The sequence below is a fragment of the Myotis myotis genome, unplaced genomic scaffold, assembly GCF_014108235.1.
Source record: "Myotis myotis isolate mMyoMyo1 unplaced genomic scaffold, mMyoMyo1.p scaffold_m19_p_9, whole genome shotgun sequence".
Classification (NCBI taxonomy): Eukaryota; Metazoa; Chordata; class Mammalia; order Chiroptera; family Vespertilionidae; genus Myotis; species Myotis myotis.
The window spans coordinates 31,495,769-31,513,460 of record NW_023416401.1 but is presented as its reverse complement, the minus strand read 5'-3'; the positions used below and the strand labels follow the sequence as shown (position 1 = coordinate 31,513,460).

At 40.9% G+C, this 17,692-nt stretch overlaps 1 protein-coding gene across 5 annotated transcripts in view; it reads right to left on the bottom strand.

Moving 5' to 3' along the window:
• The window catches only part of PIEZO2 (piezo type mechanosensitive ion channel component 2), a 342,209-nt gene that overhangs the window by 271,243 nt on the left and 53,274 nt on the right, over positions 1-17,692 (bottom strand). For all 5 annotated transcript variants that reach the window (XM_036322510.1, XM_036322514.1, XM_036322512.1 and 2 more), the window contains exon 2: positions 1,802-1,897. In XM_036322510.1, coding sequence (XP_036178403.1) covers positions 1,802-1,897 — 96 coding nt within the window. The remainder of the gene's footprint in view (positions 1-1,801; positions 1,898-17,692) is intronic.

Genomic DNA, 17,692 nt, shown 5'->3' with positions numbered 1-17,692 from the left:
CTGCATCCAGATAGTAACCTGTGGAAAAGATGCCTGTGGGTTTGTTTTCCTTTTGAGCTCAGTTCTTCCTTGGTCTCCTCTTAGGAGCAGCTCCAGCAGACGTCTGTGTACTTATTATGCTTCGCTTGTGCACTAATCGCATGACATCTTGTTAATTCAGGATATTGCTTTACACAGAGAGGAGTTGCTGTTTTTGCATTTGATCTTACATTTTGAGTATGAGCTTCCTGACAGGGCCAGTCCCTGATGCATGTGGGCATAAAGGATGGGACCACTGGCATGCAGCTGTGACACAGTTGCAATGCCACCCCTACCAAGACTGAGGCAAGAGCAGGGCTGGTTATTTAGGAAGAAGGCAAAGCAGTCATTGTCACATAATGATGAAGGGGGAAATCTCAGTTACCCGATTTCCAGATGAAACGATAAGGAGACAGACACCTTGATATATAAGCAATAGGTACTTTATTGGACTATATACAGGTACTCCTTTCTAAAGCGGTTTATTCCGAATGTGTCTGAAGCCTTCTTTCTTTGAAACATGAGCTCCTGGCCATGAACTAGGAGTAGCCTGTGTATTTCATCTTGGTTCTGAGGCCAGAAGCTATTCTGTTTAAAGGTCTTTGTTTATACTGAACTCTAGGAAAGAGGCTAAGGTGGGTGCAGTCACATAAACAACGTATTTTTGGTTTGAATGAGGATTTGTATACACTCACATTTCTGGACCCCTTCTTAACTTTGTGTATTAAGGATTTAAGTGACTTAGAAGACTATTATTTAAATTCTTCCTGTGGCAGGAAAATCAACATAGCATCTGCAGTCACAACTATTAGGATGAATGGTCATAATATGCACTGTAAATGTAATTGTTAAGGGGAGGAATGGAAAAGGTACCTATTATTTTCCCCCAGCCCTTACTTTTTTCCTGAAGAGGCACCACTGTGAACTGGCAGCCTTAACCCATGGCCTTTTCCAACCACATCACAGGTTGGGCCAAACAGCTTCCTTTTCCTCTCATGTAAACATACAGCCATCATACTCACCTAAGGCATTTGGCACAACCCTTATTTCTTATAATGGTATTGTTTTGAAAAGCAATTTATAAATTAACTCAGTGTGATTTAATTTTAATATTTGTGGACGAACTTCAAATATATAAACTGAGAAACCAGATCATGCTTCCTAATCAGAGCCTCAGGAGAAATGTCATTGTTCTTTTCTATAACTTCAGGTTCTTGTAGAGCAATGGGAAAGAAACCTAAAGTTTTATGGTAAAATGCTTGCGAAACTATTCCTCAAACTCAAATCACTCACTCACAGTACTGGATAGAGGCATATGTAAGAGATCTCAACTGATGTGTGAACAAGTCATGACTAGGACTCAGTTTCTCATCCAGTCCTCCTGTTGGCAGCTTAGAAATGTAAGGTACCTCGCTGCCCCTTTTCTACTTGCCGCCACATTCTCTCCAGCAGTCCAATATGCAAAGCATGTGCCAATTTTGTCACACCATCTGCCTTATTTCATTGACAATGTATTGAGTTCATCTTAACTAGCCAAAACATTCCAGATGTACTGCAAGCCTACTAAGAGGGAGTTAATATGAAACTTGCATGGGGATATTAGTGGTGTACTTAAGTGACATGTATCAACATGTTCCGCACCACTCTGCTTGGTGCAGCTGTTCACATGTGTGACACCCAGTCTCCACTGGACCAGCTTGCTGCACAGGCAGCGTCTATCCCATCAGATAAAGACAGCCCAGCAGAGTCAGCAAATGCATTCAGAACAGTAACTGTCTCTTACCTTGCATTGTCGCTCTTGTTGGTTCTGAAAACAGAGGGATGAGCAAGAGGTAGATGAGGTAGACGAAGGAGAGTCCATTGTACCGGAATGCACATGCTGTGGGTGGAGAGAGAGAAGAGAAAAAATGAGCTAATAAGGTAGGCTAACAGGATACATGCAACTGTGTGGTGACAGCATCAAGTATCGCTGGATCAAGCTAAGTAGATATGTCAATTAGGAAGTAAAAATTGAGCATTTATTCTGTGTTCATTACTATGTTGAGGAGGATGAAAAATGGAGAATTAAAATGCCCGTGCTCTTAAAATCTAACCAGGAAGGCAAGAATGAAGGCAGGTCATAAATAAGTCATAAATTAAGTAGGCAAATTGAAATTGCTACAAAAATATAGAGGGCAATGGAATTAGTGAGGGTTTGACGTGTCAAATAAGGTTGTCAATGGAAGCGATGACACTGAAGAGAAAGGAAAGAGAACAATATTCGTTAAATGTTCTATGGCAGGGCCTTGTACTCATTTAGTCCTCATTTATTAAGTAAGTCCGCTCAGGCTCAGAGAGACGCAATCACTAACCTGATTCTCCCAGCTAGGATGTGACCGAGTCAGAACTGAGTTCAGATCTGCAAGCCTGTGCCTGTTCCTCTGTATCGCTCATCTTAAAAGTAGCACAGAACTCCAGTGGGGGCCTTGCCCCTCCAAGTTCCCATTTCCTCATCTGTGAAATGGGTATAATAATCGTCTCTAACTTGCTGAGCTTATGAGGAATAAATGTAATGTGTTTAAAACACTTGGCTCAGGGTCTTATACAGAGAAAGCCCTTAAAAACATGAGCAATTGTTATAAGCATCCTCATCACTAGATATGGAGAAGAAAGTGTGCAGCATTCCATGTAGAAAGAAAATGAGCACATTATAACAATTTAGAAAATAAATTTGGGGATAAATGAAGACAGACTAAAGATGAGAAGGAGTAAGTATGAGTTTGTAGAAAGAGGAGATCAGGTCACAGGATGGAGAGATGTTGAAACAAAAGTTAGTAGGAGAGAAAATGGAAGGCGGGGAAATATGGAGCTGAGATCTTAGAAAACAGTCACCGATAATTTGGATCAGGAGAAAACATTTCAGAAAGATTAATCATGCAATTGCATATGAGCCAGATTGGTAGGAAGCAAAACTCAAATACTGTGCTGTGGTAACAACATTGGGCTATAAATGAGAACTCGAGGCAGTGTGGCAATGATGGTAATATTTTTTTAAAGAAACCAACAGATAAAAAAGGATTTTTAAAAATAAATATGGAGAGGTGTGAAGAGAAATTATGTAAAATGACTCCAAGGTGTACAACCCAGGTAATGATAAGGATTACAGCCATGGAGAAGAATAAGACACTTAAGAAGAAAGTGAAAAGTTGGACACATTCATGGAATCAAATCATGGCACTTCAATCTCATGGGAATAGTCATGAAGAATGTGGACAGCATTTCTGCATAAATGGAGAGGAGTCCTGAGCAGAAGTGTTAGTTGAAATGACAAGGAGGGATGGATTCCCCAAAGGCAAGAGCAACAAAGATAAGCACAAAGGATGGAGGCATCTGCTGTGGCTATTGCTCACAGATGGGGAGAGTGGGGAGAGGAAAACTGGCACGCCTGGAGGTAAAAATCAGCAGAACATTTCAGACAGATATAAGAAATGTCCATTTTCACAAGAGGAAAAGTTTTCACAAAAGAAGTTCACCACAACAGAGAAACAAGTTAGTCATTTGATCATCAGTAAGGATGCGAGGGCAGGCCTTTGAAGAAAGCTCAGCCCAGAGGAAGGATGGAGCTGACTTACGGAATAGCAAGAGAAGTACTGTCATAACCAGGAAGTGGGAAACAAGAAGGGAAACCAGAGTATCAAGATCTTGGGTACCCCTGGTCAAAGAGTGTGGAGGGTCTTGGACCATGAGACAGTCCAGTGTGGGATGTGCATCGGGATTAAGAGATGCGGAACCCACATCAGAAGACCAGTCAATAAGTGCTAATCCTGAGACAGAATCTGGACAACAGGAGCTTGGCATTTGCAAGCCCAGGGCCCCCTGCTTGCTCTAGAAGCTGGCAGTGGAAGAGGCAAAAGAAGGGGAAGTGAGGATAGTGTGGTAGAGGAGAAAGAAATCAACAAAAAGAGCTTTGTATCCCAAGGTGGTCATGCATATATTTGTAGCTTTGTATAACATTGACATTCCTAACCTCTTTTATGAAAGATCTAAAGCAGGAAGAAGTATTCACACTATTGATTGGACTGACGGGGAGAATACATAAATGAGATAATATTGAAGAACAAGAACATATGTCTGACTCATACAACTTAACAAAAGGAAGATAAACAACCCAATCAAAAAATGGGCAACGGACCTAAATAGATACTTTTCGAAAGAGGACATACAGAAGGCCAAGAGACACATGAAAACATGATCAAAGTCACTAATCATTTGAGAGATGCAAATCAAAATAACAATGCGGTACCATCTCACACCTGTCAGGATGGTTATCATCAACAAATCAACAAACAAGTGCAGGCAAGGATGCGGAGAAAAAGGAACCCTCGTGCTCTGCTGGTGGGAATGCAAACTGGTGCAAACACTGTGGAAAACAGTATAGAGTTTCCTCAAAAAACTAAAAATGGAACTCCCATTTGACCAAGTGGGATCATATTTCTAGGAATATATTCCAAGAAACTAGAAACACCAATCAGAAAGGATATATGCACCCCTATGTTCATAGCAGCACAATTCACCATAGCTTAGATTTGGAAACAGCCTATGTGCCCATCAACAGATGAGTGGATTAAAAAATGTGGTACATCTATACAATGGAATACTATGCTGCTGTAAAAAAATAAGGCATTCTTACCATTTGCAACGGCATGGATGGAACTGGAGAGCATTATGCTAAGTGAAATAAGCCAGTCAGAGAAAGATAAATATCATATGATCTCACTCATTTATGGAATATAATGAACAACATAAACTGATGAACAGAAACAGATCCAGAGACAGAGAAGCATTGACCAGACCATCAAACCTCAGAGGGAAGGTAGGGGAGGGTGGGGGTAAGGGGGAGAGATCAACTAAAGGACTTGTGTGCATGCATATAAGCCTAACCAATGGACATAGACACTAGGGGGGTGAGGGCATGAGTGGGAGGGCTGGGGGGCAATGGGGGGATAAGGACACATATGTAATACCTTAATCAATAAAGAAAATAAAACCATATGTCTGAATTGCCTTTCTAGCTTCCCTTCCCTCCCCTCTGCTTCTTATTTCTCATCCAGAGTTGAAGTTCCCTAAAAACAATCCAAAGGTATTTGGTCATTCGTTCAGTCAATATTTATTGAGCATGTCCATGTGCCAGGACCATCAAAGATCCCTTCCTGCCTCTGGGAGCTTACATTTTGGTGGGGAAATGTATGATGAACAATGAAAGGTCAATTACATGTATGTTGGAAGATAAGGGTTATGTAAACAAGAAGTCAGCAGGAAAAGAGGGACCACCGGTACACTGGGTGAGGCAGGCCAGTGGCAGCATTCATTAGGAACACTGAAGATAGAGCTCAATGAGAAAGTGCGATTTGAGCCAAGAGGTGAGGTAAGTGAGTGAGCTGACCCAGCCACCTCGTGGGAGAGTGTGTCAGGCAGAGTCAGTGGCTCAAGCCAAGGCCCTAGAGCAGAAGCAGACCTGGCCTGTCTGATCTGCCCAAGACAGGGGAGCCCAGTGCGCAGCAGAGTCCTGGATTGGGCCCGATCATGCAGGCCTGTCAAGGGGTCAGAGGATGGTGGTTTCACTCTGAGATGTCAATTCAGTGACAGTTCTTACTCTTGGTTCAAGGTTGCAGACCTGCCTCCTGCCTATGCCTGCAGCTTCATTTCCACCCATGCGCACTCTATGCTCTGTGCTGCTGCGCAACTCAACAGCCAACTCTTTCCATCTGTTTTGCTGCTTCCTGCCTTTAGACCTTACAGGCACCATTCCCTCCCTCCATCTAGAACATCTTCCTGTCCTTCCTATCAGGCATATTCCCACACAGCTCACCTGTTTCCTCTTATGGGAAGTTGTCCACATCCATGACCTCCCCCAAACAGAAGTGCATTTCCCTCCTTGGTGCCTCTTCCAGAGCACCTCTCACTCAATGTCACAGGCATCTGTGTATGTCTGTGACCATGTCTGTTTTGTCCAGTGCCCTGTGCCCAGTAGATGCTCATGCTCATGGAAGGAATGAATAAATAAATGAAATGAAATAAAAAAGATGTGAGGGCATCTAAAAAGGAAATTGGGGTGTTTAGGTATACAACATTCTTGGTAGCATAGAAACATCACAACTGACATTACCCAAAATAAACATTTAATCAACTGGAGTATTTCTTTGTTTTTATACTTAGGGTGTGTTTTTTTTAATGATGATTTATATTATGCAGCAAATTACCTAACTGTGCATTCCTGGGTAAAGAGAAAAGTAGAACTTACTTGTATAACTGCATTACTTTGAAGTAGCATTCACAGTGCACTTGTCTGCTGTGGACTTGTATCAGTAATGACTTACACCAATGAGCCTGCTGTGTGTCAAGCCCTGATCTGTGCACTACACATATATTAACTCATACCATTACTGTCCTCCCTTTCCAGATACTGTTTTATTCTCTTTCTACACATGAAAAAGCTGGCACAAGGAGAAAGCAGCGCTAAGTGCAAGCACAGCTAAGTAACAGGCTGAGGATTGAGTCTGAGAGTCTAGTTCCTGAGTCTGTGCCATCATCAGGAATCTTCTGGGCCTCCTCACTGCTGCACATCCCTACCTGTCTACCTCCTCCCTAGTTAACTGCCAAGGGCTCAAGGAGGCAACGCCTTCCTCCCACAGGTTGACAAACACTCTGTATGCATTTTGCTGTTTTACATTTATAACCTTGTTCTGTAAGGTTTTATATTATGCATGGTAGAAATGTGTATACAGAGGACATTTCTGATGGCTAACTTTGAAGGAGGGAGAAAGGAGTCTACTCTTGGTTTCTCACATCACAACCTTTATTTGTAGCAAAATCTAAAGAGGAATGACCCATGGTGGTAGGCAGCCTCTAAATGGCGCCCAATAGAAGTCCCCTGGTTGCAACACCAGTGAGTAAGCCCTGCTCTTGAGTGTGGGCTGCAGCTGGTGACTCACTGCCAGGGAGCAGTCAGACAGTGTCCGGATCCCATCTGGTGGCTTCTGTCCTGGCCACCCTCTCTGCCTCTCCTCTTGCTCACTCTAAGAGAAGACTGCTGCCAGGGAAGAGGCTCCTGTGGCAAGAAGAGGTCTCTAGCCAGTAGCTAGCCCTCACCAACCAACAGCCACAAGTTAGCTTAGAAGCCAGTCCTGGGAAGACTGTGCTCTAACCAACCCCTTGACTGCAGCCTGTCAGAGAGACTGAGCCATTCCTGACTCCCAGAAACTCTGACATAGTGTTTGTTGCTTTAAGCGACAAAATGTTTAGGTAATTTGTATGTAGCAACAGATGATTAATACAAACTTAAAAAAAAAAAAAACTTAAGCCACCTCTAAAAATCCAACTTCATTTATGTTTTAGTCTGAAATTATGCCATTTGATGACAATGGCCAAATTGCTGAACTCCCCACTTTAATATGCTTGAGGTTGCTACCCAGGAATTACCCAACCATGTGGGGACTCTGAGTGCCATATTTAAGTGAGTTATCCCCATCTAGAGCAAAATATGCTTTTGAACTTGTCAATAAGGCACATTTGAGCAAAAAAAAAAAAGCCTTAGAATGCAAACAGCAGCTGTTCCTTTATCAAGCAAGATGTTACCTTTGTTCAGGACCTGGAGACACTTCTTGCATATACATTACTCTTCTTAATGAACTTCAGATTCTGGCTGCACAATGTTCCTGATTCCCCACACCTCTCATGGACAGTCAAGCCACCGGGACCTCTGTCCTCTGCCTCAAGAATTTTACTATTGACAGTAGAGTGTTTTTATTAATGCAGATCAAGGTGTTCAAAGGGGAAAAAAAGATTGTTTTCTTTACCTACACATGCACTATAGTTTCTACTATTTCCACTCTAGTTTCTACCTGGTTAAACCATCCAAAATTATATGGAAATTTCCCTTAAAGTAATTTCCCAGATAAAAGGCTTTGCCAGCTCGAGAGGTCACCATTACAAACGGAGATGTCAAGTCCCCACCGAAGGGCTTCGTAAACATCAAGGCTGCCATTTGAATTGTAAACACCTGGGCTCACCTAATGAATGAGTTTCATTTTCTAAAGGAGAAAAGAAGGCACGTGGTTTTGGAGAAACTCTTCAAGTAGGAAAAATGGTAGATTTGACTTGGACAACTTATAATTTATCACTATAGAAAGGGGAAAAAATCTCTTGCAAATATAAAATTGTTAAAATGGCCACATAACATTTATTTTAAAAAAATACTCATGTTGCAATACACATATATTAATTTTCCTATTATTACAATATGATCATGGAGAGTTTTACGCACTTTAATTACCCTTCCATAATAGTTGAAGGCAATAATTTTAGATTATGTTATCAAAGGTAAGTGCTCTCAGAGCAGAATTTTTAGCAAGACATGAATGACTTCCTACTTCCTTCATACACTTCCGCAAGGCCAAACATCTCACTATTAATGGCCTGGGAGACAGTGTCTTAAATGTTTAGAGCTTTCATTACAACTAAGTACATCCTAAATGTTCTTTATTACCTCAGGGAGCTTTGTTTAACAGTTACTAGAACAGTAGATACACATTATTCAGAATAAGCAATTTCAAAACCAGGTGACAAAATAGTTCTGTCAATTCAGTGATTCTAGAAATTTTGTGTTTATACTTTTAATATTTTTCCTTCTGTACCCAGAACAACCAATCGGTTGCTTTTAAAAGAATGCCCTTTCAAAATTATGGTTTATTTTATTTTTTAAAAACCACCAACGAGCCGAAACCGGTTTGGCTCAGTGGATAGAGCGTCGGCCTGCGGACTGAAAGGTCCCAGGTTCGATTCCGGTCAAGGGCATGTACCTGGGTTGCGGGCACATCCCCAGTAGGAGATGTGCAGGAGGCGGCTGATTGATGTTTCTCTCCCATCGATGTTTCTAACTCTCTATCTCTCTCTCCCTTCCTCTCTGTAAAAAATCAATAAAATATATTTAAAAAACAAAAAAAACCACCAACGATACAAACAGCTGCAAAGTATTTACAATGAAACAGGAAGAAAATTAAACAATCATATATTTTTTTTTCTAAGGAAGCAACTATAAAAGAAATAAGAGGCAGGAAAAAGGTTGTTATGTCACCTGATTCATTGTCTATTTGTGTAGCACTCTTTCCTCCATTATATACTCCTGTGTTTTACATCCGGTTAAATTTATAAATGTCCCAGATAGTGATACTTTGGAACAGCTGACAGTCAAGACAAGAGCATTCTTTTCCCTTTTCCTTTACCTCTGACCTCCATATCCCCCGGAGGTCTTGTCCCCAGTGCTTCCTTTAGATAGTTACAAAAATTATTTCTTCAAGAAATCTATGCCAGAAAGTCTCTCCCACTGCTGTTCAGAAGCACAAGACATATGCTTACCCACTTAATCTCAGATAGCACCTGCATTATGTTCTTTATGCATAGCATAAGTGTTCGTGTATCTGTGACTCAAAAGGCTAATAGAAATATTGTTTAAATAAGAGAATGTCATGCTTTCATATTTAGAGATAGTCCCTATATTTTAACATTACATTTTTATACAAAGATGTATGAAGCTGAATTTGTTCTAGGAAGTTTGTGGATACAAGACTAAACCCATCTGCCACATATTTCTCACACTTCAAGAAACAGAAATATTATATAGAACATTAATTTCATTATAGAGGTTGGTTAAAAGAATGTAATTTTAGAATAAAGCCTCAAGAAAAAGAAAAAGACTTTTATAGGCAATAAATTACAAGGGCTTAGAATCAAATTGTATTAGCAAAAAACCATAACCATTGCTCACTTTACTAAAAATGTTAAGCCAATCTAAGAGAAAATCAAGTGAAAGTCTCCTATTTGTAAAATATAAAAGCCTTTGGTCTGATTTTTTTACTTTTTCCAAATAATCTGGGATACCATCTATTTGAGATTGGCCAAGTGAGTTTAAAAATTGTTGTATTTTTAATTATTATAAAAAGGTAGGGATCTATTTTATATTTTTAGTTCATTCAATATGTACATATCGAAGTGACTATTACTAACACTATTAACTGTTTAACTTAGATTTCTAAACTCATCCTGATTGTACAGTTTGCATAAAATACATTTTTTAAAAGCGTGCACGGCTAACTTTTTTCTCCATTAAAAGTATCTTTTAATATATTATTCACCACTTAGCAAGTGTGCAGAAGTTGTATTTAAAACACAAATCCTTATGCTTAAGCTTGTTCATGCTCATGCCATGAAACTGTCCTCTGGTCTGAGAGAATAACAACATGGGTATTTTCTAGTGATTGCAAATGAGGAAATAAAGCTTTTATGCTCATAGATGATTTCTGAGGCTATCTGAAAAAAAATGTATATATATATGAGAGAAATCAGGTCTATTTCATTGTGAGCATGAAGAACCTGCATTTAAACCCACAGTTCCTAAGCTTACCCAAAATAAAACTTGCTGTGTTACCATTGCGATGAACAAGAACTACAGTGCTTGAGTGAATGCTGAGAAGAGGTCAAACATTAACATTATTTATCTGCCCATCCAGCTTAGTAGCTCTCCTATTTACTGAAGAGGAGAGTTAGTATTTGTAGACTGAAAGTTAAGACTCACCAGCTTGCTTAGGTCTGTGCCATGGTGTTTACTGATTTAGAGTTGCTCACCATCCTTCATGTACACATTTATTCTCATGTGCGGAAGGTACTTTTTAGCTTAGTCTTAACTCACTTTTTTGTAATTCAATAATTGACAAAACTATGGATGACTACTGTACCTCTCTAATAATCTATTATTAGCAGAATGTAGATCATTTTTTGTATTAATTAACTGCAATTAACCTTAGTGTATAAAAAGCTATTAATCTTTAAGAATTTAAAATTTCTTTTTTCTCAGTAAAAACATTATTTTTAAAGAGAGCTGATTATCACTCACCTTTAATTTTATACTAACTTTTTAATTTCACTTTTTGATTTTTAATTAACTGTCTTTATTAACGCTATTTGTTTAACATCACTTTTCGGTAATTTTCCCAAAGGTTAACTTTACCTTCCTAATACACAGGGTGAGGCAAAAGTAGGTTCACAGTTGTGAATACATGAAAGAGTTGATTCTTGTATTATTAATTATTGTATTATTTTCCACACTTTTTCCCCACCCTGTCTATAAATTCTACTGCACTGCCAGTTCACTGTAGTTTGATTTTTTCACCACTGGTCATCTGAAAAGCCCAAGTGTTTAGGACCCGAATAATAAAGCGAACTTTCTTCCAGACTTCTACCTACTTAGATGGTGAATGCCACAATCTGTTTCCCATGGTCGCTGTAATAGACACATCAAGATTTCAAATTTGGAAAGTTACCCTTCCATCTACGTTGATATCGGTATTTCTAAACGATGAGGTTGAACCATCAAACTTGATGGCTTCATTTGCCAAAATGACTAAATGTTAACAAGTTCAGATGATTCAACCTGCAATAAGTAGATGCTCAGCCCTAAGTAAATTCTGGCAGCTGTGGGTACAGGTGGGACAGCAAAGACTGGAACATATAGGTGCAGGGATATGTATGTATATATGTAGGCTTCATGCACATGACAGTGGCTTTTTAATAACTGGATTAATTTACTGCTGCCACAGTTTCCTTCTTTCAAGAACTTAGTAAAACGAGATTTTCTGTAGGCTTTTCCTGTAGGCTTTAGAATATTCTATATTATTCTTGGCAGCACCCTCCCTGGATTGATGTGTGCATTAGCATGAGAAGAAATCAATTCAGCTACCTTTAATGAAGTCCTATTTCTTCCATCTTCAGCACATGCTGCCCAACATTGCATCTCGTTTAACAACTAATAGAGCTTAAAATTGATTTAAAATGACTGTTTTTATCTTGATAAGTTTACTTTGACATCCTGCCTGCTTCTTCCTGAGGACAGCCTCTTCCCTGACATATATGGAGCTATTGCTATTGCCTTCAAATATTTCTGTTGCTAGAGAAATAGACACGCCTTTTATGGCATGAATTCAGCCTTCCACTATGTCAAGGGTTTATACTTATGATACCACACTAATGAAGAACAGCCTCCGACCACAGTGTGAAATCCTTGCTCCCAGAACAACATCCAAAATAGCAATGAATTGGACTGATGCCCCCAAATTAGCGTCTTCCGCCAGATCTCTCTGCTCAGTCTCTCACTACTCAGAGTCTTTGACCTTGCATTGGGCTTTTTCCTTATCACTTTGAATGTTTATCAGTTTGTGTTCCTGAGAATGGAGTGGGGTTCAAGAGAGTCCTCTCAATAAACACAGGAAAGAGATAGTTGAGCTTGCCCACCCATCCTCATCCCACTTCCTGGGCTGCTCAGCTTTCTGCTCTCAGTCTTACTACCCTTCTTTATATACTTCATACTCTTGTCTTGTAAAGCTAAGGTAGTTTAAAAATTGCTGGTAAGCATTAGAGTATCCCAGTACCATATTTAAGCTTACTACAGTGTTTTCATCAGATCATGGCTTCAACCTGAGAGAGCATTTGCTTTTTGGTCAATAAAGAAAGAAGTCTTAGATCTCCTAAGCATAGATGACATTTCCGTTTTCCTGATTCCTTGTTATACCCTCTCTTTACTAGCGGATCCATAAAATGTAAAACATTTCCCCCAAATCCTCAAAAGTGAAACTGTTTTGTTATCCTAGTCCAGTCAGTGGTTGGCAATCTGTGGCTTGCGAGCCACATGCGGCTCTTTGGCCCCTTGAGTGTGGCTCTTCCACAAAATACCAACTTCTGCGCATGGGCCACGAAGTTTCAATTGCACTGTACGTGCGCGCCCACACGTGGTATTTTGTGGAAGAGCCACACTCAAGGGGCCAAAGAGCCGCATGTGGCTCGCGAGCCACAGTTGGCCGACCACTGTCCTAGTCTATCTCCAAAATGTAGGTCTGACTCATGAGCCATTATGAGGCTAAGCTGGATGGTTCACATCAAAATTCTGTAGGGCTGGTTACCTAAATAGATGTCTTTGCTGGATCCCTTGGCAAATTTTCATCGGGGACGGAATGTTGCAGAACCCTGCCACTCCTGGCCTATCCTCTGGAAACACTCAAGCAACAATGCACTTCCTTAAACATAGCTCCCTTCTAGCCAAAACCTCCTATTAGCCACTCCCCACACATGCATGTCACCAGGCCCTAGGCCCCTTTGGAGCAGGGCCTATTCTTGCTCACTACTCTAGTTCCTGTTTCTATTTCTACACATGGTAAGCATTTAATAAATATTTACTGAAAGAGTAAATAACTCCCTGCCTCTTTCTTTACCATTTGCAATGCCCTCTGCCCAGAAGTGTATTCCAAGTTCCTAAGACTCCTTCAACCTAGCTCAAATAGTTGTCTCCTCCTAAATAATGTCCTCATCACCCCAATAAAAAGTAATCTTTTCTGATTTAAAAGAAAATAGGACTGGCATTAAGGGAACAATAATTCAATAAGAAATTCCCATACCATGGAACTGTGCAGCAGTCACAAAGAGTGGCTGGTGCACATGTGAATGAATACTGGGAGTGTTCACAATAGACTCAGTAAGAAAACAGGCCATAAAACTGTAGAGAATGACAGGTCTATGGGTAGATATTAATATCCCCCATTTTCAGGAAACTAAGGCTCAGAAAGGATAAGTCACTGGTCCAGGCCAAGGTGGAACTGGATTTAATCCCAGTCTGGCGGACTCCGGACGCCGTACTCTTCACCCGTCCACTCGGCCGCTCCTCTTCAGCACACAGAAAACATCTACGGCTAATCTGCTATGAACAGAAGTCACTTCTGGGAAGAGGTACTGAAGGAGGAAGAACAGTAGCTTTTTATATTATACTGTTAAACTTTCTCAGAATGTGTATATTTTGTGTTTTAAAATAAAATTAGCCCTGGCCAGTTTTCTCAGTGGTTAGAGCATCCGCCTGCAGACCAAGGGGTCGCAGATTCGATTCCTGGTCGGGGCACATACCTTGGTTGCGGGTTCCCCAGCCCCAGTAGGGGCACGGGAGGCAAACAATCAACCAATGTGTCTCTCTCAGGTTGTTATCTCTCTCTCTCTCTCTCTCTCTCTCTCTCTCTCTCTCTCTCTCTCTCTCTCTCCTTCCCTCCCTCCCCCCTCCCTCCCTTCCACCATCTGTAGAAATCAATAGAAAAAATATCCTCAGGTGAGGATTAAAAAATTAATTAATTAATTTAACTAAAATAAATCTAAGAAAAAGTAATCTCTTCCATTTATGAATGCACATAATATTTTGTTTTTATCACTCTTATGCCATGACTACATATGGCCTTGTAGTATTTCTAAGTGTAAGCAGGTCACTTCCTTGACTAGACTGTAAGGCCCTTAAGAATAGAGATTTGTCATCATTGTCTCTTTGGGAAGCTAGTATAAAGGAATGAACTATTGCCCTTGAAAAACAGAAGGTTGGCGAAAAGCTATCATATCTGACTAGTGGTGTATATGTTCAAAAGCTTTCACTGAACAAATTATTCTGCAATACTCAATCTGGCTAACACAATGACATGGTTACAACAATATTAACAAGGAATGACATGGAAGTGTCTGTTGGAAAAATAATATTTGGGTAATAATTTCCACTTCAGCATCCAGGGACAGGCAAAAAATAAGAGAGCCTCTTGAATTATTAACCTTTTCTGTCAGAAGGAAGTTAAACTCCAGGGAGCTTATCTTGGAAGAAAAAAAGTGTGTGAAGTTCAATCTAAGCCTTAAACTACAAATGAAGTCAGTGCAAATTCTACTTCACAGAAGAGGCTCTATGCATCTTTGGTCAGCTTTCAGGGAGTGGAGAGACATTTATTAATCTTATATATTACACCAAAAAAATGGAAAAATGATGCTTTCCAATGTCCTTCTTTAGCAAACATTGAGCCTCACAGCAGGACCCCAAGTGGCAGCAGCCAGAAGAGAAAATCAAAATGTTAATCCCAGTAGAGCTGCTATAAGCAAGTCCATGAGTACCCAGAGCCTCAAATTTCCTTCACAAAAAAAGGAATTAGCCAGGTGTCATTTTTTTCAGGTGACTAGAGGCTAGATCAGCGGTGGGCAAACTATGGCCCGCGGGCCGGGGCGTTTGAAATGAATAAAACTAAAAAAAAAAAAGACCGTAACCCTTTAATGTAATGATGTTTACTTTGAATTTATATTAGTTCACACAAACACTCCATCCATGCTTTTGTTCCGGCCCTCCGGTCCCTCGAGTCAAAAAGTTTGCCCACCCCTGGGCTAGATCAATCCCAACTGCTACAGGGGCACATGGGATGAATTGCAAGGACTTCAGAGACCTCCCAGAGCCATCCTGGGGCCACTTCTCTGCTGGCGGAACCAAGTTCCCAGCCTGGACATTGCTCACCAAGGCATGAGCTAGGAGTGGGGTTTCAAAGTCTATACTGGGGGAGGGGGTTGCTGAAGATGAATTTCTCCAAGCAGAGGAAGGACTGGAGTGGGAGCGCTGAGAGCAAAAGCTTTCCCTTGGACAACTTTAAAGCAAATACCCCCTTCAGGACCTCAGGCATTATTTTTTTTGTCCTTTTCTCCTTCAGCTAAAAATGGGAAGGAACCTCTCAAAACCAACCTTAAACCATCTGGAGAATCACACAGTGGCCAACAAGCAAGGAACATCCTACCACTTCACCACCACTTCATCAGGAAGAACCAGCCTAGTAAATCCAATTAAAACTTCATATTAACAGCATAATTATGAGGTTAAGGGAGGGAAAATACAGATCACAACAATTATCTTCTTTATGAATGTACACTATTTTGGAGTTGTTTTGTGTTTTTAAGTTGATTATGCCTTTTCTTGGCACAAATAAATCCTGAAGAGCAAAAAATTCTATTTTTCTTTTCTAATGTTGATGTTTTTCTCAGTATCACCTGGAACCTATTAAGTTTTGCAGCAGACTACCTAGAAATTCAACCTGGAAACTAAAGGAAAGCACACCCCAGTCTTCTTTGTTTTCCTCACATATACTCCCTGAGGCCCCAAAACTCCTCTCCTTAAGGCTTCATCCAGACTGCAATAATGGTGGGATTTCAAAGGAAGAGAGCAGGATTTGATCCTAGCACCTGTGACAGTGGTCAGCAAACCACGGCTCATGAGCCACATGTGGCTCTTTGGCCCCCTGAGTGTGGCTCTTCCACAAAATACCACATGCGGGCGCGCACGTACAGTGCGATTGAAACTTAGTGGCCCATGCGCAGAAGTCGGTATTTTGTGGAAGAGCCACACTCAAGGGGCCAAGGAGCCACATGTGGCTCGCGAGCCGCAGTTTGCCGACCACTGCACTAGGAGGTAGGAATGTCAAAACACACTTCAGATTGGACTGAAGCCTCCTGTGAATCAGAGGTGACACTGTCACAGAAATTAGCTTAGTGACCATGACCTCCTTTACCCTGTAGAACCCACTCAGGTTTAGCCCAGCAACCCACTCCACCTACCAACCCACACAGTTCACAGCCTGAGGGCCCAAACCCCCGTCATTCTGCTTCCCATCAGCTGGCACAAGGACAGTCTTCTCACTTAGGCAAGAGTGATTTTGTTCATTTTTACAGATGAAAACTATATAGCAGAATGACTTCCATATTTTAACTTTATTTCATGTCCAGCTACTCTAAAAACTGACTTACTATGTTTTATTACAAGACAGAAATACTTTTACTTAATTTAGTAGATAGGACCACATTTCCCTTGGAATGAGAACTATATTGGGGTGTTTTCTGTAATAAGTTTTATGGGTATAATAAAGGTCTCGGGACATCCAGGTAAGGACACAAATGTGTGTGAAGGTGAAGTCACTCAGATGTGTGAGTCCTGCAGGACATGGCGTGGCCTCTTCCTGAGACAGGGAGCGCTCATGGAAGGCTTGGTGCATATGCCTGAAGGAGCTGCACTTTACATCCAACTTGACAAGAGGCAGAACCAAAGCGGGACACAGATGTAGGAAGACCCAAGGCAGGAAGAATTAAAGGATTTGCAGAAGTCATCCTCAGAGGGCTCTGAGCTCTCACAGGCTGTGCAGCTGGGGGTCAGGGGACAGAAAAGCTCTAGATGACAGCCACTATATATGTGTTTGATACCAAAGCAACCAATCTAGGTAGTTTATTTTGATTAAAAAAGTCAATCAATTCAATTAGGAGAAAGGAGAGGTAGGAAGGGGATGTTAGATGGAATGTATTTTTCTCTTTATAATCTTTTGTTGAATCAATCACATTTTATAGAGCATATGCCAGGAGCTAGGGAAAATAACTTGCTAGCACTGTTCAGGTTACAAAGCCTGTGTCTCATTAGATACAGGCCACAGTCCTGGGAAGTACAACTGGCCATCACTCCCTTTTCAGAGGGGACACAATAGCACAAGGATTAGGACGTAAAGCCAGAGCTCAAACCTTGTATTCTGGACATTTGCTTCCTTCCCACTGGCTGCCCATCACCATGGAGACCCAACCACAGCTTCCTCTCTCCTCCTCCCTCCAGCTCCAAAACACATAGTTGGCTTGGACGTGGGTCCCCATGTGACTTAATTTCTTACCCTGAGCACTTTACCCTACTTTTGTTAACTATTTTCTCTGACAAGAATTCCATTCTAATGATCGGAGATGGTGGAAACTTCACTACATATCACGCCACCCACAAATTTTAGCTTCT